The sequence below is a fragment of the Podarcis liolepis genome (genome assembly GCF_965112155.1).
Source record: "Podarcis liolepis genome assembly, chromosome: 7".
NCBI lineage: Eukaryota > Metazoa > Chordata > Lepidosauria > Squamata > Lacertidae > Podarcis > Podarcis liolepis.
The window spans coordinates 6,808,055-6,836,047 of NC_139561.1; the positions used below are offsets into that span (position 1 = coordinate 6,808,055).

A 27,993-nucleotide genomic window follows, 5' to 3' on the forward strand; every position below is an offset into this window, starting at 1 on the left:
TTTACCACAGATTATTTATTTCAAGGCACGAGTAAGAAACCCGTCAGGGTAGAAGCAGAGAATCTGTAGCTGCAGTGTGGAGACACCAAAGTGCGCCCCAGCTTACGGAGAGGGGGGGCAGATTCCCTCCTCACATGTATTGCACTTGAAAAGAGTCTTTAGACCCACAACGGACTGGACGCCGTGCCTGGCCATGGTGGGTGGAGCCTGCCCCAGCCAGGGCTGCTGGTGGTGGCATTTATTTACGTATTGCGTATTGAAACGGAATAGCTCACCTTTTCCTCCAAGGAGCTCAATGCGGCACATGTGGTTCTTCTCTCATATAATTCCAACCACAACAACCTTGAGAGGCAGTGACTGCCCTAAGATCACACCCAGTGAGTTTCATGATGGCTGAGTAGCGATTCGAACCCTGGCCTCCCAGGTCCTCTTCCACCCTGTCACCCAGCCTCTCTCAACCTTGGGTCTCCAGATGCTATTGGACTACAACTCCCATAGTCCCTGACAACTGGTCCTGCAAGCTAAGGATGCGGAGAGCTGTAGTCCAACGCCATCTGGCGAATCAACGTTGAGAAGAGGCTCTTTGGGAAGGGGTTAAGTTGCAGCTGATGAGAGGAAGGCTAGCAGAAACTCTGTTAGAATAGAAAGTAAAAACGAAAGGGAGAGGGCTCTTCCTGAGGAGTTGAGGCTGGACAGATCAATCCAGCAAGAGGGGCAGAAGAAGAAAACGTCTGCCATGGTTAGGAGCAAATGGTGTCTCCCCCTCTTGTCCTGGCCTTTGTAGCCTGTAGAGAGGCAGGCGGCCACATCACCCCTAACGCCCAGCCATGGATAGTAGGAAGATTCTTCCTTTCACAAAGCAGCTTTCGGTCACCCTGCCTGCCCCACTTTCCCATGAGGCAAACATTAAATAAAACAAGCCAGAGATTAAAAACCCAGAAAGTCCAGGAGGAGCCTTTAGTATCTTCTGTACCAGACTGCCCTGAGGTGCCACATGCAGGCTCCAGGCTCCTGCAGGGAGGGAGGGAGCCATGATGCTCTGAAATCACAACTGGAGCCAAGGCGAGAGACTTCTGAGGGAGAAGGCAGAGCACTTCTGGCTTTGCTGAGGAACCACACGCTCGACCTCAGGGAGAGCTAGGTCTCGCCTCGTCGCAGCCTGACTTCTGAGACTTTTGCTCTAGGGACTGGGCGTGGGGCTCCTGGGCAGCCCTTCAAGCACAGGGGGCCTGCCTCTGCTCTCCCCGCATGAAGGCAACCAGCGACGGCTGCGGCCCGGTTCTCACGAGGCTGCAAAGGGCCCTCTAGGGTTGCCACAAATGCCCTTGCCAGACCCCAGCTGTGCATCCATCCCTTGAGAAGTGTGGGGTCCAAAAGGGGCAGCGCGCTCCTTGGAACGTCAGGCGGGGACCTCGCGCATGGACTTGACGAAGACGATGGCCGCCAGCTCCTTGCAGAACTCTTCGAGGACAACCACCCCCTCCAGGAGGGTACGATGGCCGATCCTGTAAGGAAGCAGCATGTGAGGCTGAGGAAGCGGCCTTGCCCTCATTTCCTATTGCTCTCCTCCCCACTTCTGCTTCTCAAGAACGACAGCACTTTACATTTGCTAAACACCTTCATCATATATGCACTATCTGAGTCCTTTGCAACCCTAGCAGAGGAGGCCACAGTGTCACGTCCAGGAGGACAGGAGCTTGCCGGAGGGGAGACTTAAACCAAAGACTGCCTCCTTTACAGGTCAGTCTCATTTCCTCCATGCAGATAGTCATTTGTCAGGGAGTCTTTAGCTGTGATTCCTGCTTCCCAAGGGGAAGGACTAGATGACTCTTGGGGTCCCTTCCAACTCTACAAGTCTCTGATTCTATGGTCTGTGCAGCTCCGTCTGATCCAGCGCTGAGGGCCTTCTGGCGGTTCCCTCGCTGCGAGAAGCCAAGTTACAGGGAACCAGGCAGAGGGCCTTCTCGGTAGTGGCACCTGCCCTGTGGAACGCCCTCCCACCAGATGTCAAAGAGAAAAATAACTACCAGACTTTTAGAAGACATCTGAAGGCAGCCCTGTTTAGGGAAGCTTTTAATGTCTGATGGACTATTGTGTTTTAATATTTTGTTGGAAGCTGCCCAGAGTGGCTGGGGAAACCCAGCCAGATGGGCAGGGTATAAATAATAAATTATTATTATTATTATTATTATTATTATTATTATTATTATTATTATTAATCAGACTGTGAAAGGAATAGATGAATATGAAAATGACAGGTCTGGTCATCCCCACACACCATGCCTTAGAGTTTGGGATGTGCCTGAATATAAGATGGCCCTGCTGGATCAGGCCAAAGGGGGCTCATCTAGTCCAGCGTCCTGTTCTTACAGTGGCCAACCAGATGCCCATTGTGGGAAACCTGCAAGCCAAGATTCAAGCACGAGAGCCCTCTCTCCCCTCCTGTGGTTTCCAGCAACTGGTGTTCACATGCATTGCTGCCTTAAACTGTGGAGGCAGAGCAGAGTCATTCTGGCTAGCAGCCATCAACAACCCTCTCCTCCTTCTTGACTTTGTCTAATCCTCTTCTAAGTCCACCAAGTTGGTGGCTACCGCTGCCTCCTGTGGAAGGGAGTTCCATGGTTTAACTCTGCGCTGCGCAAAGAAGTCCTTTCTTTTTATCTGTCCTGAATCTTCCACCATTCAGCTTCATTTTTCTCTATTCACTTGCTGCATGCTGTCTATCATTTTAGGGTTCCCTCATCTCATGCAGCCTCTTCTTTACCTTTCCTTTTCTCCAAACTGGAGGTCGGCACCAGCCCTTTCAACCTGTGTGTCGTGTCCCCCCAACACTCACTGTTGTTCTTCAGCAGGGACCAGCCCCATCAGCCCCCTCCGGACCAGCAGCAAGTTGGTGGGGAAGTTTGGTATCCGGTGGATCCTTTGCATTAGGTCTCCAATCACCTGGAAGGAGGAGAGACCAGCGAGGCGGCTTGTGAGTCAGGCCTCAAAGTCAGGTGGAGAGGAGGCGCTGGGGGGAGGGACGACAGGGATCCCCTTAGCTTAGAGGCACAGGACACCCCAAAAGGCACCTTCTTCCCCAGGCAGCATTCCCCATTTCTCCCCACCCACCCCGCCTGCCTTGCCAAGACTAGACATTACCCTGATCAGGACGGAAAAGAGGGTCCTGCAGCCGGGGGCCAGAGGCAAGTAGGGATCCAGGAGGTACTCGTGGAGGTGAGGGTGGGGAAAGAGAGCCAGGCGGGAAAGCACCGACGTCACCTGCAGGTTCACTGCGTAGGGCTGCAAGGGAGGAATAAGAAGAGGGGCAGAGGACTCAACTGTGGGGCGCCATTCACAGCCTGCACAAACAGCCAGGCATAGAGGGTCACCGGAGGGGGAGGGAAGAGAGCAGGAGAGAAGCGATTCCCCCCTCCCACGACATTCTGCACTTGCTCTCTGCAACCAAGACCTTTTTGTTATGCTATGGAATGAGCCCCAGCTGCAAGGTGGCATTTCAAGGCCTTCCCTGTAGGGATGATCGCTGGGTGTGAAGCACACTTCCGCCCACAGGCAGCCTCAGCTGTCTGAACATCATGCCACCTATCTAACCTTTTGCTTTCTTAGTGGTCTGCCATGCCCTGTCTGTGATCTTTGTCTCCTTCATCATACACTGTGCCAGGGGAAAATGACGCGGTGGAAACAGGTGCCAAAATAACTTTGTACCACCCCATGATCTCAGGATTGGAAGATGTGTAAAGGTCACAGTCCAAAATCTGACTGGTTTTTGCATATTGTGCCAATAAAAGGAGCCTCCACAGAGCTAGCCAGCAGCTTGCTTATGCACAGCTCACTTGATCATCATTCACTTCCCCATCCCTCTTATGTACAGTGGTACCTGGGGTTAAGTACTTAATTCGTTCCAGAGGTCCGTTCTTAACCTGAAACTGTTCTTAAACTGAAGCACCGCTTTAGCTAATGGGGCCTCCTGCTGCTACCACGCCACCGGAGCACGATTTCTGTTCTCATCCTGAAGCAAAGTTCTTAACCCGAGGTACTATTTCTGGGTTAGCAGAGTCTGTAACCTGAAGCGTATGTAACCTGAAGCGTATGTAACCCGAGGTACCACTGTATTTATTTAGAGCATTTGAGTATGCTCCTCATCAGCCAGAGGCTCCTGGAGTGGCTTACGAGACAAGACACAACACACAAGGGGAAAAGGAAAGGGAGGGATGAGGAAAACAAAAACTCAGGCAGAGATTTCTAAATAGTTGACCAGGTGGCCCAGTTCAGGGGTAGGAGGCGGCTGAAGGAGCTGGGCCTCCAGCACAGCTGATGCAATGAGCCCTGCTGCTCCCACTTTCTCTTCCCCTGAGACCGCCTGATGGAATGGCTGCCCCCAGGTGACAGGTGAGGGGAGAGGAGGCCAAATGGAGCTGGCCTCTCACAGCAGAGCCCAGCTTTCCAGCTCCCCCGCTGAGGCAGTCTGGTGGAGAATCTTAAGTGTTCCATCCTAGAGAAGGAAGCAGGCCCTGAAACTTGTCGCTCCCTGCCGCTTCTAGGCCACAGAAACACCAGGCTCCAGGGTCTTCGCGATGCTGCCCACTCCCAGCAAGGATCCCTTTCCCATCCTTACCTGGTCCAGGATGCGCATCAGCCGTTCAAAGAGCACTTCCAAGAAACGGCCCTCGTAGAAGCCGGTGCTGGCAGAGCAGGTCTCCAGGGGCCGAGGGGCCTTCGGCCAGTGCCAGCGAGACGCCTTGGTACAACATTCCTGGAACTGACAGAAGAGGAGGGGATGGATGGAAGAGGGTGGGCAGGGGAAGGGGCTAAGGAGAGGCTCCTGCAGGGCCCAGCTGAGACAATAAAGGAGAATTAACTCAATTGCTGTGAATCGCAGGAGCAGGGAACAACGCCAGGAATCACACATAAGCAGAGATCAGGTAGGCAGGGAGACAAGGGACTCACCAGCACACTGGCATCGTGGACATAGGTGTCATACCCGGCCTCTTCCAGGTAGGCAGAGGTCTTTGCTTCGCTGGGAACCAGACAGAGGAAGCTGAGAAAGAAGGAAGTGGGATGGCAATGATGGGGGGGAAAGAAGCCTCTGAAACCCAGGACCCAGGTGTGAGGGTCAGCATTAGGAAGAGGTCAGCATTAGGAAGAACCTTAACATGGCAGCAGGTGTTTAGGCAGTTCCCTTTCCTTCTCTTGGGGATTTTAAGCAGAGGTTGGATGACCAGGTGTCAGGGATTATTTAGCTGTGATTCCTGCAGGGGTTTGGACCAGATAACCCATATATATACAGTGGTACCTCGGGTTACATACGCTTCAGGTTACAGACTCCACTCACTCATATATAGTATCTCGGGTTAAGAATGCTTCAGGATGAGAATAGAAATCGGGCTCTGGCGGCGTGGCGGCAGCAGCAGGAGGCCCCATTAGCTAAAGTGGTGCTTCAGGTTAAGAACAGTTTCAGGTTAAGAACGGACCTCTGGAATGAATTAAGTACTTAACCCGAGGTACCACTGTATATATATATATACATTGCAGAGATATAATCCAGGCAGGGTTGAAAACCAAGCTGGATGCAGAAAGCCAAGTTGTTTGCCTAATATATCATACAAGCTCCAACCAAAATGCTCAGCCATTTAAAAAAATCCTGTAAAATGGCCAAGCCACATAGCTCCCTTGATGGCAGCCCCTGTCTACCTTGTGCCTACTACAACTCCCATCAGCAGTGGTCAGGACAGCCAAACCTGGCTGGCCCTCATGGAAATAAGAACCATAGAACTGTAGAGTTGGGGGGAGAGACCCACAGAGTTATCTAGCATGTCTGAAATGCTTGGGCCTGGCTGGGGTGGGGTGGAGGAGTCTGGCGAAGGCCTGCCTTGTGAGTTCAGTTAAGCTGTTCATGTATTGTGAGCCGGTCTCCCTGCCCTGCCTTCATACCTGCTGACCACCTCCTTCACATCCTCCGGCTGGGCTTGCTGCTTTGGGGCAGGGACGCCCGGCTTGGTAGAGACCTGGAAGCTGGTGCCTGGGAACCCGTCTATGAAGTAGGGATCCTCCTCCAGTTCTCTACAGGGACAGAGAACAGAAGCATTGAGTGGCTGGCCTGGACGAGGACCCCGTCCCCCAACTTTCCTCTCCCACTCTCACTTACAACCCATCCTCGCAGGGCTCCTGCTCACGAGCAAGGGACTCCTCCTGTCCAGGTGGGCTTCTCAGGAGGTAGCTGCGCTCCTCCAGGTGGTCCAGGACCAGGCGCTGCATGACACGTTGATCCGGAAGCCACAGCAGCTCCTCAAACAGCCTTAGGGTGGCCATACTGATCTGGAGGGGAAGAGGGAAGAAGGGCAAGGAGTCAGGAAAGCCCGCAAGGAGGCCCTGCTCCCAGCACTGGAAGCTGCTGAGTTCCACCACCTCCTGCCACCTGGAAAAAGGTATAGGGAGATGGAAGTCAGGGGTTGGCCATGGGAAGCCTCCCTTCTGGGAGAGAAGCTCTCACTTCAGGCAGCCTGGAGGGAAGGTCAGTTGGTAGCAAGACAAGCAAGAGCAGCTATTGAGGGACAAGGGCACCAAGTTGCTGGGTTTTGGGGTTGCAGACTGTCATTTCCCATCTTGATCAAGCCATGAACATAGGACGAGGCTGCCGGATCAGGCCAATGGCCCATCTAGTCCAGCATCCTGTTCTCACAGTGGCCAACCAGATGCCCCAATGGGAAACTGGCAATAGGATCCAAGCAGAAGAGCAACTCTCTACAGAAGAGAGTCGCTCCTTCCCCTTGATCATTTTGGTGTTCCTTTTCTGACACTACTAAGGGGCCTGGCAGAAAATAATATTAATATTAATATCAATATCAATATCAATATCAATATCAATATCAAGAAGAAGTTGTTTTTATTTATATCCAGCTTTCCCCAGCCAAAGCCGGGCTCAGAGTGGCTAACAACAATAAAAGTAACATAGCATTCTGAAATCAATTCAATTTAAAATCAATTCAAAATCTAATTAATGGCAACCATTGGGCTAGAGTTCTGTGAGGATTACCAAAGAAGGGGGTTAGACTGTGCCTTGGCCAAAGGCCTGGTGGAACAGCTCTGTCTTGCAGGCCCTGCAGAAAGATGTCAAGTCCCGCAGGGCCCTAGTCTCTTGTGACAGAGCGTTCCACCAGATCGGGGCCACGGCCAAAAAAGCCCTGGCTCTGGTTGAGGCCAGCCTAACCTCCCTGTGGCCTCTGTGGGACATACCAGGAGAGGCGGTCCCGTAGGTACAAGGGTCCTAGGCCGTATAGGGCTTTAAAGGTAAAAACCAGCACCTTAAACCTGATCCTGTACTCCACCGGGAGCCAGTGCAGCTAGTATAGCACTGGGTGAATGTGATCCCACGGCAAGGACCCCCTAATGAGTCTCGCCGCGGCATTCTGCACCCGCTGGAGTTTCTGGGTCAGTCTCAAGGGCAGTCCCATGTAGAGTAGAGATTCAACCGCAGAGCTCATTGTTATCCTGCGGAAGCCTCAGCTACTGCTGAAGGCTTCATTTCCTCCTAAAGAGCTGAGCCTGATTCCTTCCCTGGGGTTCACTAAGCCTCAAAGGCACCATGAGAGTTTCCATTTTGCAAGGGAAGGTTCGGGGGGCAGGGGGAGGGCTGGAAAACCGTCCCCCATGCTGGGATCTCCTTGGCCTGCTGTGGTCTTTGGTCATCACTATCGCCCCAGGGGTAAGTTCCCAACAAGTGGGGAGAAGACCTCAAGCCCAACAAAACCCATAATCCCCAACCTCGCTCTGAAACTCCTGGGAGCACGGCAGTTTTTGTGACTCAGAAAAAGTCCTCTGCACATGCTCTGAGGCTTTTGATTGCTTCCCACAAGGAAGCGCTGATGCTTGGCCTTCAAAGGCTTGAAGACCTCTGTCTTATCAAGATGAAGTCCTGAACAGCCTGAGGTCCAGCAAGCTGTTGCCCCCGAAGGGCAACCTGACCCAAGCACTGAGCCACCGCTGCGTGCTGCATCTTTCTCCCCACTGACGCTTGCAGGAATCCTGCTCAGGTGGAACTTTTCCAGCAGGATTTCAGCTCACCTCGTCAGACAGGTGGTTGCAGCGCTCAATCAGTTGGGAGCAGAGGTGGTGTTGCGGCTGGTGGCCTAAATCCTTGGCCACTGCGGGTTCTTCTTTGGTTCCCAGCACAAACCCAACCAATTCCTGGAGGAGCGCAGGAGAGCGGATGTGTCTTACCAAGGCAGTCAGGACAGCTGTCGAGAGAAGGATGCCGCGTTCTGACCTGCCAAGGAAGACAGGGATGAATGGGGGTGTGTGTGTGACTTTGGCCATGGGCTTATTAGGCAGGTCTCTGAGTTCCCCCAAGCAGGACAAGGCTTGGTGCTCACCCCTCTTTCCATGTTAAGCTTGGACTCACATTTGCAGGAGCTGGGACTGCAGGACTCCCTGGAAGAACCTCTGAGCCACCGTCTCACTTACGGCACCTGCCACAACCTGGTGGGGTGAAACACCACAATGACTCATCGTGATCTCCGCAGCTCCTCCTCATTCAGAAACCCGAGTCGGCTAGCAGGCCAAGGGAGAAGTGACAACGCAGAAAGCTCTCTGCAACTTGGAGGGAAAGGGGCAAAGAGCCTGAGGCAGCTTCCAAAGACTTAACAACGTGGATGTGGGTGGAGATTTCAGCAGGAGGTCTCTTCCTTTTTAAATATTTTATTGAAGTTTTCTTGGTTTACAAAGGTATGCACAATGCCTCTTTTTTCAAGTTACATTTTCCATAGGTCAGTTTCATTTGTTGAGACATTAAGGTTACATTAGGAAGAAAAAAGGGGAGAAGAGGTGGAGGGGGCCATGGTGGGTGGGGGTGGGGTCGGGAGGCGATATTTCTGTTTTGCTTAATGTATGTGTGGGTTTTTGTGTCAGTGTTGTTTGTGCAGGTTCTCTTTGCTATTCACTTGTGTTCCTTTGGTGGTGAGAGAAGTTGGGGTTGGCCTAGGGTGTGGTTGTTCATTTGTGGTTGGCTGTGGTGATCTTTGTTTTTGTGTGTGAGTGGGGTGGGTGGGTGTTTTTGAATCAGGTTAGCCATATTGATTCATATGCTGTTGGTGGATTCTTGTTGTCGTCTTGTTGGGCTGTGTATGTGATAAAGGGGAGCCATATTGGGGGGAAGGCATCGTCTTCTATTAGTCCCCGTGTCAGTTTCAGTTTATCGGTTAATTTTTCTAGTAGGGCTGTTTCCCATGCTATTTGGTACCATTGGACCATGCTTACTCCTGACAGGTCTCTCCAGTGTCTGGCTATGACATTTCTGGTTGCTGAGAGTAGGTGGGCTATGAGTTCTTTGTTATATGAGTGGGCATTATTGTCTTGGAATATGTTTAGTAGGGCCAGTTCTGGGGTGATTTCTAATACCTGCTTAGTTATTTTACATATTTCCTGTATGGCTATTGTCCAGAATAGTTGGATTTTGGAGCACTCCCACCACATGTGGAGGTATGTGCCTGTGGAGGTGCACCCTCTCCAGCATTTTGGTGAGGTTCCTGGGCGTATTAGCTCTAGTTTCCTTGGTGTTAGGTACCACCTGTAGGTGAGTTTCAGAGTGAGTTCTCAGCAGGAGGTCTCTTACCGGGTGCGCCTCTTTCACTAGGCAATCACAGAGATCGAGCCAGGCAAAGAAAGCCTCCAGGCTGGCCTGGCCTGGGAAGGCGTTTTCCTCAACGCAGCTGCCCTGAAGCCTGGAAGGGCGAGAGGTACAGTTCAGCAATCTATGGAGCACTGATCTGTCCGAACATCTCGTCAGGCAGATTGAGAGTGAGAGGCAAAATACCGTCTTTTTCACACCATAGGGCACAGCTGACCATAGGGCGCACCTAGTTTTCAGAGGGGGAAATCAAGGGAAAAAATATGATTACCCCCCCACCAGCTCTGGGAGCAGCGGACAGGCTGCAGGCAGCCTGTGCGATTCTCGCAGACCTTCTTCCTGCTCTTGCGGGAGGTGGGGGAATTCCCCCACCGCCCGCAGAAGCCCTGCGCTCTTTAAAGGGGCTGCGCGGCTTCTGCTGGCTTTTCTAGGAGGTGGGGAAATTCCCCCACCTCCCGCAAAACCGGCAGAAGCCACGCGCACTTTAAAAGGGCTGCACGGCTTCTCCTGGCTTTCCTGGGAGGTGGGGGAATTCCCTCACCTCTCGCAAAAGCCCGCAGAAGCCGCGCAACCCCTTTAAAGAGACCGTGGCTTCTCCTGGCCAGTCAGTCCCTTCTCCCTCCTGTGGAAAAGCCCGCAAGAGCGCACGGAGCTTGTGTGCGGCTCTTGCGGGCTTTTCCCGCCTGCCTCCCCCCCTGCATTCCCTCCATAGGACGCACACACATTTTCCCTTGCTTTTTAGGAGGGAAAAAGTGCGTCCTATGGTGCGAAAAATACGGTAAGTCTAACAGCTTCAAAACAGACTGGTTTGGGTTATAGACACACAGAATAGGGAGGGAGGTGTGTACTTTGCCTGACATTCACTGAAAGTCAGTTTTACAGTAGTACCTTGGTTCCCGAACGGCTTGGCTCCCGAATACCGCAAACCCGGAAGTGAGTATTCCGGTTTGTGAACGCTTTTCGGAAGCCGAAAGTCCGACATGGCTTATGCAGCTTCCGATTGAGTGCAGGAAGCTCCTACGGCCAATTGGAAGCCGCGCCTTGGTTTTCGAACCGTTTCGGGAGTCGAATGGATTCCTGGAACGGATTAAGTTCGAGAACCAATGTACCACTGTATCTCTGCGTATACCAGTTTTTCAATCATACGCTCTTCAGCTTTAAAGTACGATTGCATTCTGCGTGGGGGTTAAGTTCCAGGGATCACAGATATATGCAAAAACACGTATACCTGAACTAACCCCTTCAAACCTGCCCCCACATGAGAATCCTTATCTTCTAGAGCTGGTGCACCGAACAGGAATTACTCCCCTAGCAAGGCAGAGAGCTTTGAAGATCTTGAAAGATTCCGGTAAGCAAGACAGAGCACTTGAAAGCTCTTCCAACGCCGGGAGAACCCAGTGCAAAAAACCACGAATTTTAAGCTCTCCACCTTGCCTGCATTTAATCTACACAATTTCAACCAGCCAGCTTTAAACCACACAAGGTTGAAATTGTGCAAGTTAATTGTGCATAAGATGCTATTGTACTGTTATTTCCCTTGAAGAGTTTGGATTTGATATCCCACTTTATCACTACCCGAAGGAGTCTCAAAGCGGCTAACATTCTCCTTCCCCTTCCTCCCCTACAACAAACACTCTGAGGTGAGTGGGGCTGAGAGACTTCAGAGAAGTGTGACTGGCCCAAGGTCACCCAGCAGCTGCATGTGGAGGAGCGGGGAAGCGAACCTGGTTCCCCAGATTACGTGACTACCGCTCTTAACCACTACACCATACTGGCTCTCCTTGCCCATGTGAAAGTCTCTGTATTACTTTTGTGACAAAAAAATCAACAAAAAGTTATTGAAATATACAGTGGTACCTCGCGTTAAGTACTTAATTCATTCCAGAGGTCCATTCTTAACCTGAAACTGTTCTTAACCTGAAGCACCACTTTAGCTAATGGAGCCTCCCGCTGCTGCCGCGCCGCCGGAGCATGATTTCTGTTCTTAACCTGAAGCAAAGTTCTTAACCTGAAGCACTATTTCTGGGTTTGCAGAGTCTGTAACCTGAAGCGTCTGTAACCTGAAGCATATGTAACCCGATGTACCACTGTACATGTAAATGGGGGAATGCTTCCCCACGGTGCCAGATATCATGCAGGCACAGTTAATGTTGAAAGGAGGGCACTGGGACCCCAAGACCTATAGTGGGGGTGGGCGGGCTGTTATCCCCACTCAGTAGCAGTGCCAGGCATTGTTTGGAGGAAGAAAAGGAAACATCCCTGGGGCCTGGCACCATCTAGAATGACTCTGGCAGTGTCTCTCCCAGTCCAAGTCTTGATAGGGAATCTAGTACTGATTCAATACAAGCTTGAGTCTTAATGGTGCCAAATACTCTGTGTCCTCAATTAAATGTCGTTTAACATGTTGTCATATTTTCAATGTACCGTATCGTTTGCTCCATAAGACGCACTTGTTTCCTCCTAAAAAGTAAGGGGAAATGTCTGTGGGTTTTATGGAGCGAATGCGTGGTCCCTGGAGCTGAATTGCCCAGGGGTAAAAAAACAGATTGCGCTTTTTTTTTTTTTTTAGAAAGAGGGAAGGGGATGTTGAAACAAAGCCGCTGAGCAGCTGATCAGCAAGCGATTGGGTAGGGAGATAAGGGACTCTAGTGATAAAGGAGGCTGCCTGGAAGGGAGGAGGTAAAAGCACATGGATCCTCAGGATTTTTGCGTTGGGTCACCCCAAATTCACCATCAGATCACATAGCATGTCCATGGCTACAGCCTGCGCCAAATAAATCACGTATCCACTGTTTGTGGGGCCGCAATGGCGCAAAAATGTGGTTACAAAGCATAGATCCACATGGATCCTCAGGATTTTTGCATTTGGCTACCCCAAACTCACCGTCAGATCACATATCATGTCTGTGGCCACAGCATGAACCACAAAAATCATATATCCACTGTTTCGTTTAGAATATTTTTCTTGTTTTCCTCCTCTAAAAACTAGGTGTGTCTTATGGTCAGGTGCGTGTTATGGAGCGAAAAATACGGTAATTATTAATTGGCAGCATTGCATTTGGAAGTTGGTTGGTTGTTTTTTTTACAAAATGGTGTATGGATTTATGGAGACTTGTGGGCTGGGAGGGAGAAACCTGCACCCATAAGAAGGTCAAGAAGAACCCAGTGGGATCAGGCCAATGGCCCACCTAGTCCAGCGGCCAACCAGATTCCCAAAAGGGAAATGGGCAAGCAGGATCCGAGCATCAGAGCACCCTCCCCTCCTGGGGTGTCTAGCAACTGGTCTTCAGAAGCAAGACTTCCTCCTAAACAGCCCCAATGGGGGCTCCTTGGCTCCCAGGGAACAAGCCACGCAAAACCAGCTAGGCCACTTCACTTGCTGGAGGATGACCAAGGTCTAGACCTCCAAACCAAGGTCTTGTGGCCCCAAAACTCTGGGGGTATCTTGAATGGCAGATGAAGATGATGGACTTTTCAGAGCTAGCCGACCTGACTGGAAGAGTCCGCGACCAGAAGGAGGAGGAGTACCAGAACAAATGGATGAAATTTAGTTAGATACGTTAAGATAACTTAATTGGGGAAATTTGCAAATACCAGATAGGCTTAGGATTTAAATACCGTATTTTTCGCTCTATAAGACGCAGCAGACCGCAAGACGCACCTAGTTTTTGGAGGAGGAAAACAAGAAAAAGAATATTCTGAATCTCAGAATAGCTGCGCAGCCTGCACTCGCTCCATAAGACGCACACACATTTCCCCTTACTTTTTAGGAGGGGAAAAGTGAGTCTCATAGAGCAAAAAATATGGTATGTGATGTTAGAGAATAAAATGTTTAAAGTTAAAATGAAAAGAAAGAATGACGTTAAGTGGTTAAGTTGATCTTATGAGAAATTTGGTTTTGAAAAACTGTTACAAAGATATATACTGAAACTCAGCCAGAGGGATTAGAGGAAGTCACCTAAAAATGTTATGAAGAATGGATTAAGTACAGTTAAGATTTATGTTTGTTTGTTTGTTTAAAATTTTTGGAAAACCAATAAAACCTTTTTTAAAAAAACAAACCAAACTCTGGGGGTATCTTTACCTCCAGCTGACCGGCTGAAGCGTGGTGACATCGGCAGGGTTGACAGTGGCTGGGATGGCCTCACACAGCGTGCAGAGGTGGTCAGCCACCAGGGGGCAAAGCCTGCTGTCTCGCGCCAGAGCCAGGGCAGCTGCTTGATGGTCGATGCTGGTTAGCAGTAGAAGGTTCTCCTGAGCTTTGAGGGCAACCTTCCTCTTCTGCAAGGGAGGGAAAACAACGCTCAGGAAGCCCCTCCTTGATATGAAGTCTCACCTTCTCCACCTGCCCTAGCAAGAGGCAGCCTACGCCCCACCCCACGGCCCTGTACCTTGCTCTTGCACAAGCTGATGAGGGAGGTCACCAGGTTTGGGGCAGAGGAGGCTGGTTCCACAAGCCGCACCTTGCAGGAAGCTTCCTCTGGGCACAGTCTTCTGTCCTGCTCTACAGGGGTGGGCAGGGTCCGGGAAAGGTCCAAGGCGGGCTCTGCTGTTGCTCCCTGAGGCTGGAAGGCCGGATCCACTTTCTGCCCACTCGCCACATTCTTGCCCTTGAAAACGGGGGGAGAATCTGGCTACATTATCCCTGTTTGGCATGCTGGGCTTAAGGTGGGAAATCAAGCAAAGACACAATCCCCCAGCTGGGTCCAACCCATAGGTGGCTCCTCCAGAATCAACACCAGGCATAGGCAAACTCAGCCCTTCAGATGTTTTGGGACTACATCTCCCATCACCCCTAGCTAACAGGACCAGTGGTCAGGGCTGATGGGAATTGTAGTCTCAAAAAACATCTGGAGGGCAGAGTTTGCCTATGCCTGATCAACACGCTTGGAATGAACCTGAGCTTTGCAGCTGAGCACCCACTGCAGAAAGCAACACCCACTGAGCCCCTTCAAATAATAAGTAAACCGCTTGATTCCTAAAACGAAATGAGTTAGCTATTTCATGCAATTCATACACTACTTGATTTGCAGACCCAGCATGAAAGGTCTGCTTGGTGTGCATGGTTTGGGAGCACTGGGGATTCATTCTCTCTCTCTCTCTCTCTCTCTCTCTCTCTCTCTCTCTCTCTCTCACACACACACACACACACACACACACACACACAGAACAACTGTGGCAACAGGCAGGAAAAGAATTACCGTATTTTTCGCTCTATAGGACGCACCGGACCATAGGAGGGGGAGAACAGGGGGGAAAAAATTATCCCCCTCTCTGCTCAGCGCCCCTTTAGCGAAGCAGCAGGAGAAACGGAGCCTCTTCCATTTCTCGTCCCGCTTCACTGAAGGGGCGCTGCGCAGAGAGGGAAAACTGTGCAGCGCCTCTCCAGCGAAGCGAAGCCTGGAGAGCAAGAGGGATCGGTGTGCACCGACCCCTCTCGCTCTCCAGGCTTCAGACGGCTATCCGCAAGCCTTCGGAGTGCAGCGGGAAGTCCCGCTGCGCTCCGGGGGCTTCAGGCGGCTACAGCAAAAGCAACGCAAAGCCTCCGGAGTGCGGGGGGAGCGCTCCCTCTGTGCTTCAGAGGCTTCGCGTTGCTATCGCTGAAGCCAAGGAGCGTGCATTCGCTCCATAGGATGCACACACATTTCCCCTTAATTTTTGGAGGGGAAAAGGTGCGTCCTATAGAGCGAAAAATACGGTAAGTGGTCTGTCAAGACTCTCAGCAATTTTTAAGTGGTCTGGCCAGGAGAGAACAGTTTGGGAACCACTGACTTAAGATAATTTATGTTGAGTAAATGCTGTATAACTTTTGAAAATAAAGCAATAAAAGATCAGGTATGTGTATTTCTGTAATAATAATAATAATTAATAATAATTTATTTATACCCTGCCCATCTGGCTGGGCTTCCCCAGCCACTCTGGGTGGCTTCCCAAAAAATATTAAAATACCGTAATACATCAAACATTAAAAGCTTCCCTAAACAGGGCTGCCTTCAGATGTCTTCTAAAAGTCTGGTAGTTGTTTTTCTCTTTGACATCTGGTGGGAGGGCGTTCCACAGGGCAGGTGCCACTACTGAGAAGACCCTCTGCCTGGTTCCCTGTAACCTGACTTCTCGCAGGGAGGGAACCGTCAGAAGGCCTTTGGAGCTGGACCTCAGTGTCCGGGTAGAACAATGGGGGTGGAGATGTTCCTTCAGATATACTGGACCAAGGCCGTTTAGGGCTTTAAAGGTCATCCACGCACATACAGACCTTGCAAAAACAGAGCACTCTGCAGTCTGTCCCAGACTGTTAAAAGATGTACTGGCACCTGGATGCAAGCAGATGCAAGAGTCCCTCACCTCTAGGACGTAGGGCAGCAGGGCCGGATCCTGTTTGATCTTGGTACACAGGGCAGCAACAAGCTGCATCATTTCCTTCTCAGGCTCAGAGCCTAACGCGTCGTTCCCAAGGTGGAGGAGTTTCTGTAGAAGGACAGCGGGTGGGTGGGTGAGGGTAGCAGTGGCTCCAAGGAGCAAATGGGTAGAAAGATGCTTTAAGAATACAGTACAATCGCATCTTGTAGGATGTGGGTGGCGCTGTGGGTTAAACCACAGAGCCTAGAAGGTCGGCAGTTCTAATCCTCACCACGGGGTGAGCTCCCGTTGCTCAGTCCCTGCTCCTGCCAACCTAGGAGTTCGAAAGCACGTCAAAGTGCAAGTAGATAAATAGGTACCACTCAGGCGGGAAGGTAAACGGCGTTTCCGTGCGCTGCTCTGGTTCGCCAGAAAGCGGCTTAGTCATGCTGGCCACATGACCCGGAAGCTGTACGTCGGCTCCCTTGGCCAATAAAGCGAGATGAGCGCCGCAACCCCAGAGTCGGCCACGACTGGACCTGATGGTCAGGGGTCCCTTTACCTTTTACAATCGCATCTTACACACATTTAAGATGCTCAATTTCAACCATACGTGGTTGAAGGCCGCTGGCTGAAATCCTGCAAGTTAAATGCAAGCAAGTTGGAGAGATTAATAACTTTTTCTGTGCAGGGAAAACCCACTGCAAAAAGAGTTTTTATACATCAAACCCACACATAAGATGCAATCTTACTGTAACCAAAAGAGTTTTGAGCCCAGGGCTCAGAATCACGCGAACCAAGAGAAAACATGCAAGTCTGCTTTGTTTTCGAAAATGGAATCCTGCTCTTGTAGCAGAACTTGAGTTGCCTTGGCACAGAATTTGATTTTTCTTTGTCAGCACGGAGTACAATGCTAATTGGAACTTTCGCCAGATTTGACGGAGAGGGGAGTGCCAGAAATTGCCTTCTTTGGCACGGGCAACTCAGACGAACCCTGGCTGGCTCAGCAGAAAGGCACTCACCTGGACAGGCCTGTACACGTTCAGGTAATGCAGAAGAGGGCATTGCATTTGTCCCAGCAAGCGGCTGAAGAAGAGGAGCACGTGAGACCTCATCCCCGTGGGATACTGGGGATCAGAAGAGAGACAAGAGTACTGCTACAGAGGGTCCCTTCGGAAGATCCTGCCCTGTCCCCTCCTGCCACAAGGCCTCAAGGAGCCTTGAAACTGACTCAGGCAAGTCAGTGAGAACAGCAAAATAAAACACAACGCCAAAAATTAGGAGTTCAGTTAAGCACCCTAAAATTGCAAACAACCCAGAAAGCATAAAATAGCCCAGCAACAGCCCTTCGAGTTATGCCTAGCTGCTGCTTCCAAACACCTACTTGAATAGAGAAGGGGGGAAAGAAAAGGTGTCTGTGGGTTGAATTTATTCTGCAGGAGAGTTCCATGATCATCCTCATCAATAATGTTTATAAACAACTTAGTATGTAAAATCTTTATAGCAGATGAAAATGATGGACTTTTTGGAGCTGGCTGACCTGACTGGAAGAATCCGCAACCAGAAAGAAGAGGAATTTCAAGAAGATTGGAGGAAATTTAAGGACTACTTGAACAAATAGTGCAATATAAAAAATTAGAAACTACTTGAAAGTAACAAACAGGCCTAGGATTAAATTAGGATATAATCAAATAAATGGGATTTAGAACACTAAGAAAAGTGAAAAACTTATAATTGGAGATATTTTAGTTTAATAATGATATTGGAAAGCTGTTACATTCAATTAAAAGGAAAAGGAAGGGAGGGACTGGAGGAAGTCAATTAAGATGTTTATATGGTTGGACTTTTAAATAATTAATTTGTTTTCATTGTTTATTTTTGTTTATTTCTTGATGTATTTTTCTTTTTGTTTTTGTGTGTTATTCCGTTATGTGATGTTTGTTATAATTATGGAAAATCTAATATATATATATATTTTAAAAGTATGTAAAATCTTTAAGCGGCTAACATAAAACACGGTAAGATGATTTAAAGAAGAAAAATGTCTCTACAACATTTAAAACCGAAAATAAAAAGAAATACATCGGTAAAAACAGAGAAGCCATCAATAAAACATTCAGTTAAACATCAATAAATGATCTGGTAGGATCACGTGATGACTCTTAAGAGGCCAGGAGTGCCTGCTTAAAAAGATGGATCTTTAGGAGGTGTTTAAAGCTGGCTTCTGCTTCTGTTTCTGCCTCACGAATAGTACATGGGAGGTACACTGGCCATGTTGGCTGGGGCGGACAATCCAACAGTACCTGGAGTGCCACAGGTTCCCCATCCTTGGCTTAAAAGATAAACCCAGCAACAGGATTTTGGGGAGCTCTCAGACCAGGCATCCTCTGTGGAACCCCTTAAACTGGGCATGCAATTCTCTTCCACTGCCTGACTCCTCCATGCAAAGTGAGGGTCATGCCTGCAGCCAGTGGCACCACTGCCAAAAAGGCCCTGCTCCTATTGCATTTCAGCCAAGCAGACGCTGCTTGGGTGGGAGGGACAGCAGAAAAGTACAGGACTGCCTCAGAAAGGAAGCTGTGGTACCTCTGCTTTTGCCAGAGTGCTGAGGGTCTCCAGGATTTTGTGTTGAAGCAAGTACTCCAAACAGGGTCCTGTCTCCCCCGATGGCTGCTTCTTCTCCTCGTACGCTAGGATATCTAGCATCTGTTTCAAGCGCCAGGGGATGTCTGTCTCTTTTGCTGGCTTGTTTTCATCTTGAGAAAAGACAATCAGCTTGTCACAAGCATACCCACTCACCCGCTTTTCATCAGACACAGGGATCTCATTCATTCCTTTACCCAAGCACTGAAAAGATGGTTGAAGAGCATCATTTAAAAACATTTTAATATGTTTTTGCTTTCTTCCTTGTTGTTTGCTCCCCTGGGCTCCTTTGGGAGGAAGGGTCTGATATTAATGTAATAAAAATTAATATCCAGAACTAATACCTGCAGAATGCAGCTGCAGACCTCTCTGCAACTGCATGGCAAGTTCTGTATATGGCTAAAGGATCTCAACCAGACTCTGATCCCAGAAGCTCTGTAGCAGCTTTCCCCAACCTCCAGATTCCAAGACAGCAAGACTGGAGGGTCAGGGATGATGAAGTTGAAGCAGTTCATTAACATCTGGAGGACACCACACAAGTGGAGGCTGATTTATGGGCCAGGATTTGTTTTTTGCCAGTGTTAACTGGCTTTTATCCATAATTTTATTTATACAAGTATTTCTACTTGTACTTTCGCAAAACAGCAGGGTGGTTCCCTCTTGGAAAACAAGGACTGGCCCACTCTATGGCATTTTCTCATACTATCATCATATACTCCTGCCTTTCAAAGTTCTTCGGAAATGTCAGCTGGATCCAAAGGTGTCATGTATCCTTAAAAGGGGGAAATGGCAGAAAACAAAACTAGCCCATTCTGTCCCTATAGATTCCCCTTTGCTCACCTTGATTTCATGGTTTGTTTGTTTTTTTAAAGGAAAGATTTCTTATCATTTTGATAAGAGTGTCTCCAGGGTACTTTTTGGGCAGGAAGGTGGGAGATAAGCATCTCAACTCCATATATAGCCTCATTTGAATGTGTGCCATACCGGTCTGACAGGTCAGGACAACTTGGGCCACAAATATATTATTTTCCCTTTCCGCCTGCATGTCACCTGCCTTCCTTCGGAAAAGAACATTCACAGAATCATAGAATTGTGGAGTTGGAAGGGACCCAAAGTGTCATCTGGCCCAAACCCCTGCAATGCAGGAATCACAGCTAACTTAATCTAAGAAACTTCCTCCACCTCCATAAAATAACTGTGTACCATAAGCTTTGCGTTTCCTTCAATCAACAGTAAGAGCAGCGGTAAAGGAAGCAGCAACGGCTCAACAAGAAGAAAAGCAAGGTGTGGATGCACACAAAAGGGAGTGCTGGCATTCATGGCCACAGGGGTTCCTACCGGTGTTCTCCAGGTAATACTGGGTGATGCCCTTCCAGTGGTCCGTGAAGGCGGCCGGGAGGTCCAGGCGCGGCTCCTCCTGCTAGGGGGGGGGGGGAGGAGAAAGCTGCTGTGAGGGTAAAGGCCCACGCTGTTCCCTTGCTTATATGCCTCCTCAGCAGTGCTGGAATAACATATAAGCCAAACAAGCTATAGCTTAGGGCCCCACTCTCTTGGCCCCCCCAATACTACTTCTTAATTGTATTTCAGTTCTACAATTACTTTGATAAAATACATTTTGTTATGTGCAAATGTCTTTAGATACCTATGAGGTCCATAAATTACCATATAGCATATACAGTAGAACCTTGGCTTACGTTGCCCTCGGGTAACGCAAACTTTGGGCTGCGAAAGTGGCAAACTCGGAAGTATATTTCCGGGTTTTGCCGCTCGCGCAGAAATGCTCTATCACGTTGCGCGGAGCTCTGGAACGGATCCCGTCCACAACCAGAGGAACCACTGTATTCAACACACAAAAAACAGTGACAGTTTGTTGTTGACAAAGGACAGCTGGACATATAAAGGGCCCTGTCACCTTCGGTAGCTTAGGGCCTCATCAAACCTAAATCTGGTCCTGCTCCTCAGCCCACCCTGAAAGGACAGGCAGATGGGAACAAAGAGGGAAGCGGTTTTCTAAGGAATGAGCTCCATCCCTGACCCCACCTGCGGGGGTCACCCGCCAGCCAGGTAGCCAGTGAGCCAGCCAACATGGGCATAGCCAGGATTTTTGTTTGGGGGGGGCAGAACCTCAGATTTGTATTAATGGGGGGGGCTACACCCATGCCAACCAAATAGGTAGCCAGGTAGCCAGCTAGGTAGCCCGACAGCCAGCTTCCTAGCCAGCCAACCAACCAATCAATTCGTTTGCCAGGTGGCCAGCCAGCTAGCCTGCCAGCCAGATAACCAATCAGGTAGCCAGCCAGGTAGCCTGCCAGCCAGCTTCCTAGCCAGCCAATCAATTCGTTTGCCAGGTGGCCAGCCAAGTAGCCTGCCAGCCAGATAACCAATCAGGTAGCCAGTCAGCTCCCTGATCAGTTGATTGACTGGCCGGCCAGCCAGTCAGGGAGCCAAGCGGCCAGCCCAGCTCCGCTAGCCCAGCTCCGCTCCCTCGCCCCGCCGCTCACCGTCTCCACGGCCCGTTGCAGGAGGGCTCCCAGGCGGCCCAGGAGAGCCATGGCTTCTCCGCGGGAGGAGAGAGGTGGAGCCTCCCCGCCCAGGGCGCCGTCTGCGCCCTTTCTCCTCTCCGCTCGCCCGCGGCCGTTCCTGCCCAACCGTGGAGAGGGAGGGCAGGAGGCCCTGATTGGTCCATCCGAGCGCGTACGGGGGCGGGGCGTTGGGCGGAAAGGGGCGAGGCCTCCTCAGGACGTCATCGAGGCGCGACGGATTTGGCGGCGCGGGAGGCGGCGGCCTCTCTGGGAGCTGCGCTTGTCTGTCTCTCGCGGCCTCCGCTACCCTTGAGGGCCGCCATGTCCTTGGCGCCGGTGCTGCGGGCTGGCAGGGCCCGCGCGGGACTCAGCTCGCTCAGGGTGGTGAGTAGGAGGGGGTGGGGGTGGGAAGGCTTCCCTTGTGGACCCGCCTTTTTCCCTCAGAGGAGCTCAAGGTGGCGCCCGCCCTAGGTTCTCCCTCTCCCACAACAACCCTGTGAGGTAGGCTAGCCCCCCCCCCAGGCTCCCCCCCGGCGAGGTGGACGGGGAGGAAGGATGGCGAGCAGGCCCACCTCGGGTTGGAATTGGGGCCGCATCGCTTTGGTCGACAGAAACCACTGTAGGAATTAATGGACTGGAAGCTGCCCCCGCCCCGCCCCCAATAGTCCATTATCTTACCTTTTTAAAACAGCGCTTTGCAGATTGCTTGTTTTGCTTACTGTATTTATATACCGCCGCAAAGCGGTTTGGGTAAAGGTCATCGCCAAATGTAAGCATCCATCTGGAGAGTTTACAGTACAGTAGATGGCAAACATTGTCATTTTCTGAGGGGGTTTCGGTGTTGAGGGGATTATGTTTTTCGTTTCAGGGAAGTAGTGCTTTTAGCTAAATGCAGATTTAGGGAATTACTTAATGAGCTTAAGGGGACGCAGGTGGTGCTGTGGGTTAAACCACAGAGCCTAGGACTTGCCAATCAGAAGGTCGGCGGTTCGAATCCCCGTGACGGGGTGAGCTCCCTTTGCTCGGTCCCTGCTCCTGCCAACCTAGCAGTTCAAAAGCACGTCAAGTGCAAGTAGATAAATAGGTACCGCTCTGGCAGGAAGGTAAACGGCGTTTCCGTGCGCTGCTCTGGTTCGCCAGAAGCGGCTTAGTCATGCTGGCCACATAACTCGGAAGCTGTATGCCAGCTCCCTTGGCCAATAAAGCGAGATGAGCACCGCAACCCCAGAGTCGGCCACGACTGGACCTAATGGTCAGGGGTACCTTTACCTTTAATGAGCTTAAGACTCACGCTTAAACAGTTGCTTAAAACACACACACACACACACACACACACACACACACACACACAATGGAGTTTAACCCACAGCACCACCTGCGTCCCCTTAAGCTCATTAAGTTTGCATAGAAAAGTCATTAAGATGCCTCAGAGAAGGTTGCTAATATTGCAAGAAACCCTTGCTCTTTAATAATTGTCCTTTTTTAATATGATATGGAGAGGGGGCAAAGTAGCTGTCAGCTTTGTAACTGATGTGAAATGTGACACTGATCTCTTGTGTGACAGAAACTTGAGATTTCTAGTTGGTACCAATGGTACTGGTTTGAAATATTTATGTCCTGCTTTATCTTTAGACAAAATAAAGTTTGCTGTTGTCTGAAGACAGTTTGGGGCCTCTGCAGGTTTCCTTGTCAGACCTTGGTGCTCCTACTGAGAAGGCCCTGATCCTATTTAGTTCCTGTTGAACTTCAGCTATTTGGGAGCACACGTATCAGAACTTCAGTTATTGAAGAAGACAGATAAGACAGTAGATAGGGGAGAAGGTGGCCCTTAAGGTGTCCAGAACCTATAGAAAATTTTGCCTATTAAGTTGTTGCTGGCAATATTTCAGTCATTGTATGATTGTTTGAATCCATCTTAATTTGTGAATGTGACAATTGGTGACATGCTGGTATTAATGGTGGAATCTACACATATGTAAAAACCGTTTTGAAAATGCTATTTTAAAAGCGTTTTTAGAAATACATTGAATTTTCCATAAGGCTCACCATTGCCATCTTGTGTCACATTGTATATCGCACTTAAAACACAATTAAAATGTTTTGTTTGCAGCTGTATAGCTGAGTCCAATGAAAGGAAGCTCAGTTAAAATTGGGGAGGGTTCTGTTCATTGTAGGAAGCCAGTGTGATACAGTAGTTAGAGTGTTGGACTAGGACCTGGGAGGCCAGGGATTAAATCCCCACTCAGCCTCGAAGCTCAGTGGGTGTGACCCTGGGCCTAACCTACCCCATAGGGTTGTTTTACGGATTAAATGAGAAGCAGCAGAGCCATGTATGCCACCTTGAGCTCCCTGAGGGGAAAAGTTGGGATGTAATTGCAATTAATAAACAATAAATAAATAATAGTTTTCTGTTGCATTTCTGGTGAAACCAGTATAAAGCTATCTAATGACGTCTAATGTTTCTTTTTGAAAAAGTTCTGTCAGAGTTAGGTCAATACTGTGGTCCCCCCCCCAAAAAAAAACCACTGTATGGTTTTGTTGCATATAATGTTAATATGGCAGAACATTAAACCCCAAATATAGTCAATTCCATCTGATTTTTCCCTTCTAGGCAAGGCTTCATGTGAGTTCCCGGTGCAGCCTACGGTATAACTGGCTGGCATATTTTTTGGGAGAGAGAACTACTCCAAGGTTGAATGAATACAGCAAAGTCTTCACGGTGGATGGCAATCTACGAAGCGGCAAGGGCAAGCTTGCACAGCAAGTAGCAGAGAAGCTAGGCATGTACTTCTGTTTTGCTGTTGGAACTCACATATCCTTTGTAACCTTTTGGGTAGTGGAATGCCCTCCTTGGGGGAGGCTCACCTAGTACCACTGTTACATATATTTAGGTTGCAGACAAAAGCATTCCTCTTAAACTAGGTCTTTGGCTATTCAAGCGGAGGTGGGGGATTTTTTTTTTTGCACACCCACCCTGTTTCTATTTAGTTTTTGTATCAGAGCTTTGGGTGTGAGTTTCTGTTGCTGTTTCTTTGGGAAGCAGCATAGAATATCTATGTATCAATGACAGCCCTCTTCATTCTGGTTGACTTTTGATGGCTGGCTCTGGGTTGGAGGGTTCATTTCATCTAGGCCTATTGCACAGTTAACAAAACCATAGCAAACTAGTTACAAGTTGTATTTTCTGCGTCAAATCTACATACGTTTGGAGACGAAGTGGAACTATTGCATGATTGCGTTTATATTCCATCTTTTTCTCCAAGGAGCTTAAGGTGCATAGTTCTTCCTCTCTTCATTTAACTCCCACAACAACCCTGTGAGGCAGTACCTGACCTGGGTCACCTAGTGAACTTCATGGCCAAGTGGGTATTTGACTCCTGTTCTCCCAGGCCCTAGTCTGATACTTTAACCATTGTACGAAACTGCCTGGCTTTGTAAACAGCAAACCATCTTTGTTTATAAATGCGTGTCTATGTTTTGGCAAGTGCTGCCTCAGAAGAGATGTTCCCTAATATGTGATGGAGGAGGAGAAATGCCTTGTATGAGAAAGTATCTGTCAGCCCTGTGGAATTTTGGTTGCTTATTTTAAGCATAATTAATAACTTGAAGAATCTGTTGTTAATCAGAAACACTTTCTAAATTGACAAAAAAAAAATTTAGTCAACTTCTAATAGCCTAGATAGGGACGCAGGTGGCGCTGTGGGTTAAACCACAGAGCCTAGGACTTGCCGATCAGAAGGTCGGCGTTCGAATCCCCGCGACGGGGTGAGCTCCCGTCACTCAGTCCCTACTCCTGCCAACCTAGCAGTTCGAAAGCACATCAAAGTGCAAGTAGATAAATAGGTACTGCTCCGGCGGGAAGGTAAATGGCATTTCCATGTGCTGCTCTGGTTCGCCAGAAGCGGCTTAGTCATGCTGGCCACAACCCCAGAGTTGGTCACGACTGGACCTAATGGTCAGGGGTCCCTTTACCTTTACCTTTAATAGCCTAGATAATGGGGTCTTAGTGTTATATTACACTTTGATCCATCCTGATCTCTCAGGACATAAGGTGTATAAAATAAATAAATATACAACAGTGGCCATCTGGAGAAGATGGGATTTGAGAAGACTATTTTAAAGACAGAGACCTCCAATTGTCTTGCATTGGTTCGCTTCTGAAAAGTAGGTTTGGAATGGAACTTCGTTGAAGAGTGCTGTGTAGATAATGTAAAGAAAGTCCTTGCATGTGTATAGAGACGCAATTGAGCTTGTATTCTGGAGTGGCTTAAGATGAACATCAATATCAGGCTTTCCCTTTCAAATCTTTGATTGCTCTTTCCAGGTTTGCGATACTTTCCAGAAGCAGATATTCATTATGTGGACAGGGTCACGGGAGATGGAACAATATTGGATTCAAAATTCAGCGGAAATTGTAGCCTGGAGAAATTTTACAGCACTCCTAAACACCCAGATGGAAACTCGTATCGGCTTCAAGCCTGGTTATTCAGTAACCGCCTCCTACAGTATGCTGATGCCCTGGAACACCTGCTGACCACAGGTAATGTAGTTCCTTTTGTTCCTAAATAAACTTACTAATTGAAATTTGGGTTCTGTTTAGAGAAAATGTGGCAAAATGAAAACATAACTGGGAATTCACAGAGCAGCAGCCAGCCGTAGTTGGTTCTTCAGTCTTCTTCAACCTGGTGCCCTCCAGATGTTTTGGATTACAAGTCTCATTGGCTGCAGGCTTCCTGGACATTGCAGATACCAGGTTGATGGAGACTAGAACGTTTTAAGAAGCGGTACCTGTGCAATTGCAACTTGCATGATTGAAGACAGGCTGGTTGAAATTTAGCAAATTAAATGCACACATGTTTTTTCAGGAGTGAATAATAATAATAATATTTTATTTATACCCCGCCCTCCCCAGCCAAGACTGGGGAGAGAATAATAATAATAATAATAATAATAATAATAATAATAATAATAATATTATTATTTTATTTATACCCCACCCTCCCCAGCCAAGACCGGGGAGATGATAACAACAACAACAACAACAACTGTTAAGAGCAGTTGAGTTGGAGATAAATTGGTTTGGCTCATTACTAGGCCAATGGAGTGCCATTTTGAGTAAACTCCTCTTTAGGGATAAAAATGGCTTGGTCTGGTCCTGTTCACAAGTGACACTAAAAGCACCTTGACGACTTACTTTATGCCATGATGAGTGAATGTTCTTAACACAAAGATTGCAGCTAAGTTATTTTAGAACCTCAACTTAATGCCCCCCAATAGCTGCCTATATTTGCCTATATTGACTCAAAAGCCAAGACTGGTATAGCAATGGAGATATTGCAAGAAAGTGAAATGAACTCCTTAGAGTTAAAAGAGCTTTTAAACTTTCTGCCTTCCTTGCTGGGCTAGGCTTTCTTGGCGTGCTGGCTTTGGAAGCCTGGGGACAGCCCTGTGAGATCTCATGGGAGCTCGGATGGCCCTGCAGAAGCACCCCAGAGCTAACACACTGAGCTGGCCTTGCCTGCTTAAAAGTTCTCTGCCTTGCTTGGTGGGCAAGGCCTGTTTGGTACACGTTTCCAGAAGAGTCAATAGGGTGGTTTGAGTACGCATATTTTGGTGTATATATGTCACCCCTAGAACATAATTCCTGTATAAGATCCAATTGTACTGTACTTCTTCAAAGGTATTTTGAACAAATATGATCTGGAGGGTTGAGTGGTTTGCCAAAGCAGAGCACTGCACTTCCTGCCAACTTTAAGATACAATTGCAGGTTCTTCCTGTGATTAGCAGACCTTGAACATGTGGGCTTTAGGGTGTAGTGTCAAGAAATTAATTATTGCATGCATAATGCTGCTTTGCAAACTGGGAGAAAATAATAATAATAATAATAATAATAATAATAATAATAATAATAATAATAATATCTTTATTGTCATTGCCACGAAATTACTTGACTGCTCCATAAAAACACTTATTAAACAATACAGTATAATACAGCAAGGGAGATTAGATGACTTTCAAAGTCCGGGCTTCCCATTCAGGGCCGAGATCGCTCTGGAGAAGAAGCTGTTCTTAAGACGGCTCGTTCTTGTCTTCATCATCCTGTATCTCCGTCCCGATGGCAAGAGCTCGAAGAGACAGTGACCAGGATGCGATGGATCTTTTACTATGTCCAGTGCCTTCCTATGGCACCTTGTGGCATAAATCTGCTCCAAGGTGGAGAGTGGGCAGCCAACAATGCTCTCTGCTGCCTTAACAACCCTGCACAACCCCATCCTGTCCTGGGTAGTACAGCTTCCGTACCACACACATAAGCCATAAGTGAGCACACTCTCAATGGCACAGTGATAGAAGGCAAGCAGCAGTTTCTGTGGAAGATGGTTTTTCCTTAGTATTCTCAAAAAGTACAGTCTCTGCTGCGCCTTCTTCACAAGCCCCCTTGTGTTGACACTCCAGGACAGAGCCTCTTGTAATTCAATGCCCAAAAATCTGAACGTTGTTACCCTCTCCACACAGACCCCATCAATCAAAAGTGGCTGGACGTTGCTTTTCTGTCTCCTGAAGTCCACCACAAGCTCCTTTGTCTTCCTTGTATTTATGAGCAAGTTGTTAGCTCTGCACCACTCTGTCATAATAAGAAGAAGCGTTGAGGAGCACAAGCTTTAAATAAAGGTTGCCTAAATAAAAACTTAGCCTCGCTCTAAGCCCAAACCCCATAACTTGTATGAATAATATGTGATGGTGTTTCTCATTTTGAAGTTGTGATCCCTGTTTAACTTCAGGGCAAGGAGTGGTTCTGGAGCGCTCCCCCTACAGTGACTTCGTGTTCTTGGAGGCGATGTATAAGCAGGGCTACATCCACAAGAGGTGTA

General features: G+C 48.8%; 2 protein-coding genes and 1 long non-coding RNA gene across 3 annotated transcripts in view; 1 reads left to right on the forward strand and 2 right to left on the reverse strand.

Moving 5' to 3' along the window:
• FHIP2B (FHF complex subunit HOOK interacting protein 2B) lies at positions 1-21,300 on the reverse strand. Its single transcript, XM_083514257.1, has 17 exons — positions 21,103-21,300; positions 19,940-20,018; positions 18,545-18,714; positions 16,981-17,085; positions 15,965-16,087; positions 14,014-14,232; positions 13,707-13,903; positions 9,608-9,716; positions 8,399-8,475; positions 8,062-8,263; positions 6,146-6,315; positions 5,932-6,060; positions 4,948-5,038; positions 4,616-4,759; positions 3,142-3,282; positions 2,837-2,943; positions 1-1,505 (listed from the first exon to the last, which is right to left on the reverse strand). The coding sequence occupies exons 1-17, from the start codon at positions 21,151-21,153 to the stop codon at positions 1,400-1,402; spliced, it is 2,220 nt and encodes a 739-aa protein (XP_083370383.1). The 5' UTR covers positions 21,154-21,300; the 3' UTR covers positions 1-1,399.
• LOC310711985 overlaps positions 1-27,993 on the reverse strand; it is a 129,478-nt gene that overhangs the window by 97,815 nt on the left and 3,670 nt on the right. The window lies entirely within an intron of this gene.
• The window catches only part of NDUFA10 (NADH:ubiquinone oxidoreductase subunit A10), an 18,253-nt gene continuing 11,560 nt past the window's right edge, over positions 21,301-27,993 (forward strand). The window contains exons 1-4 of the mRNA XM_083514374.1: positions 21,301-21,507; positions 23,735-23,903; positions 25,448-25,663; positions 27,904-27,990. Of these exons, the coding sequence (XP_083370500.1) occupies positions 21,445-21,507; positions 23,735-23,903; positions 25,448-25,663; positions 27,904-27,990 (535 nt within the window). The 5' untranslated portion in view covers positions 21,301-21,444. The remainder of the gene's footprint in view (positions 21,508-23,734; positions 23,904-25,447; positions 25,664-27,903; positions 27,991-27,993) is intronic.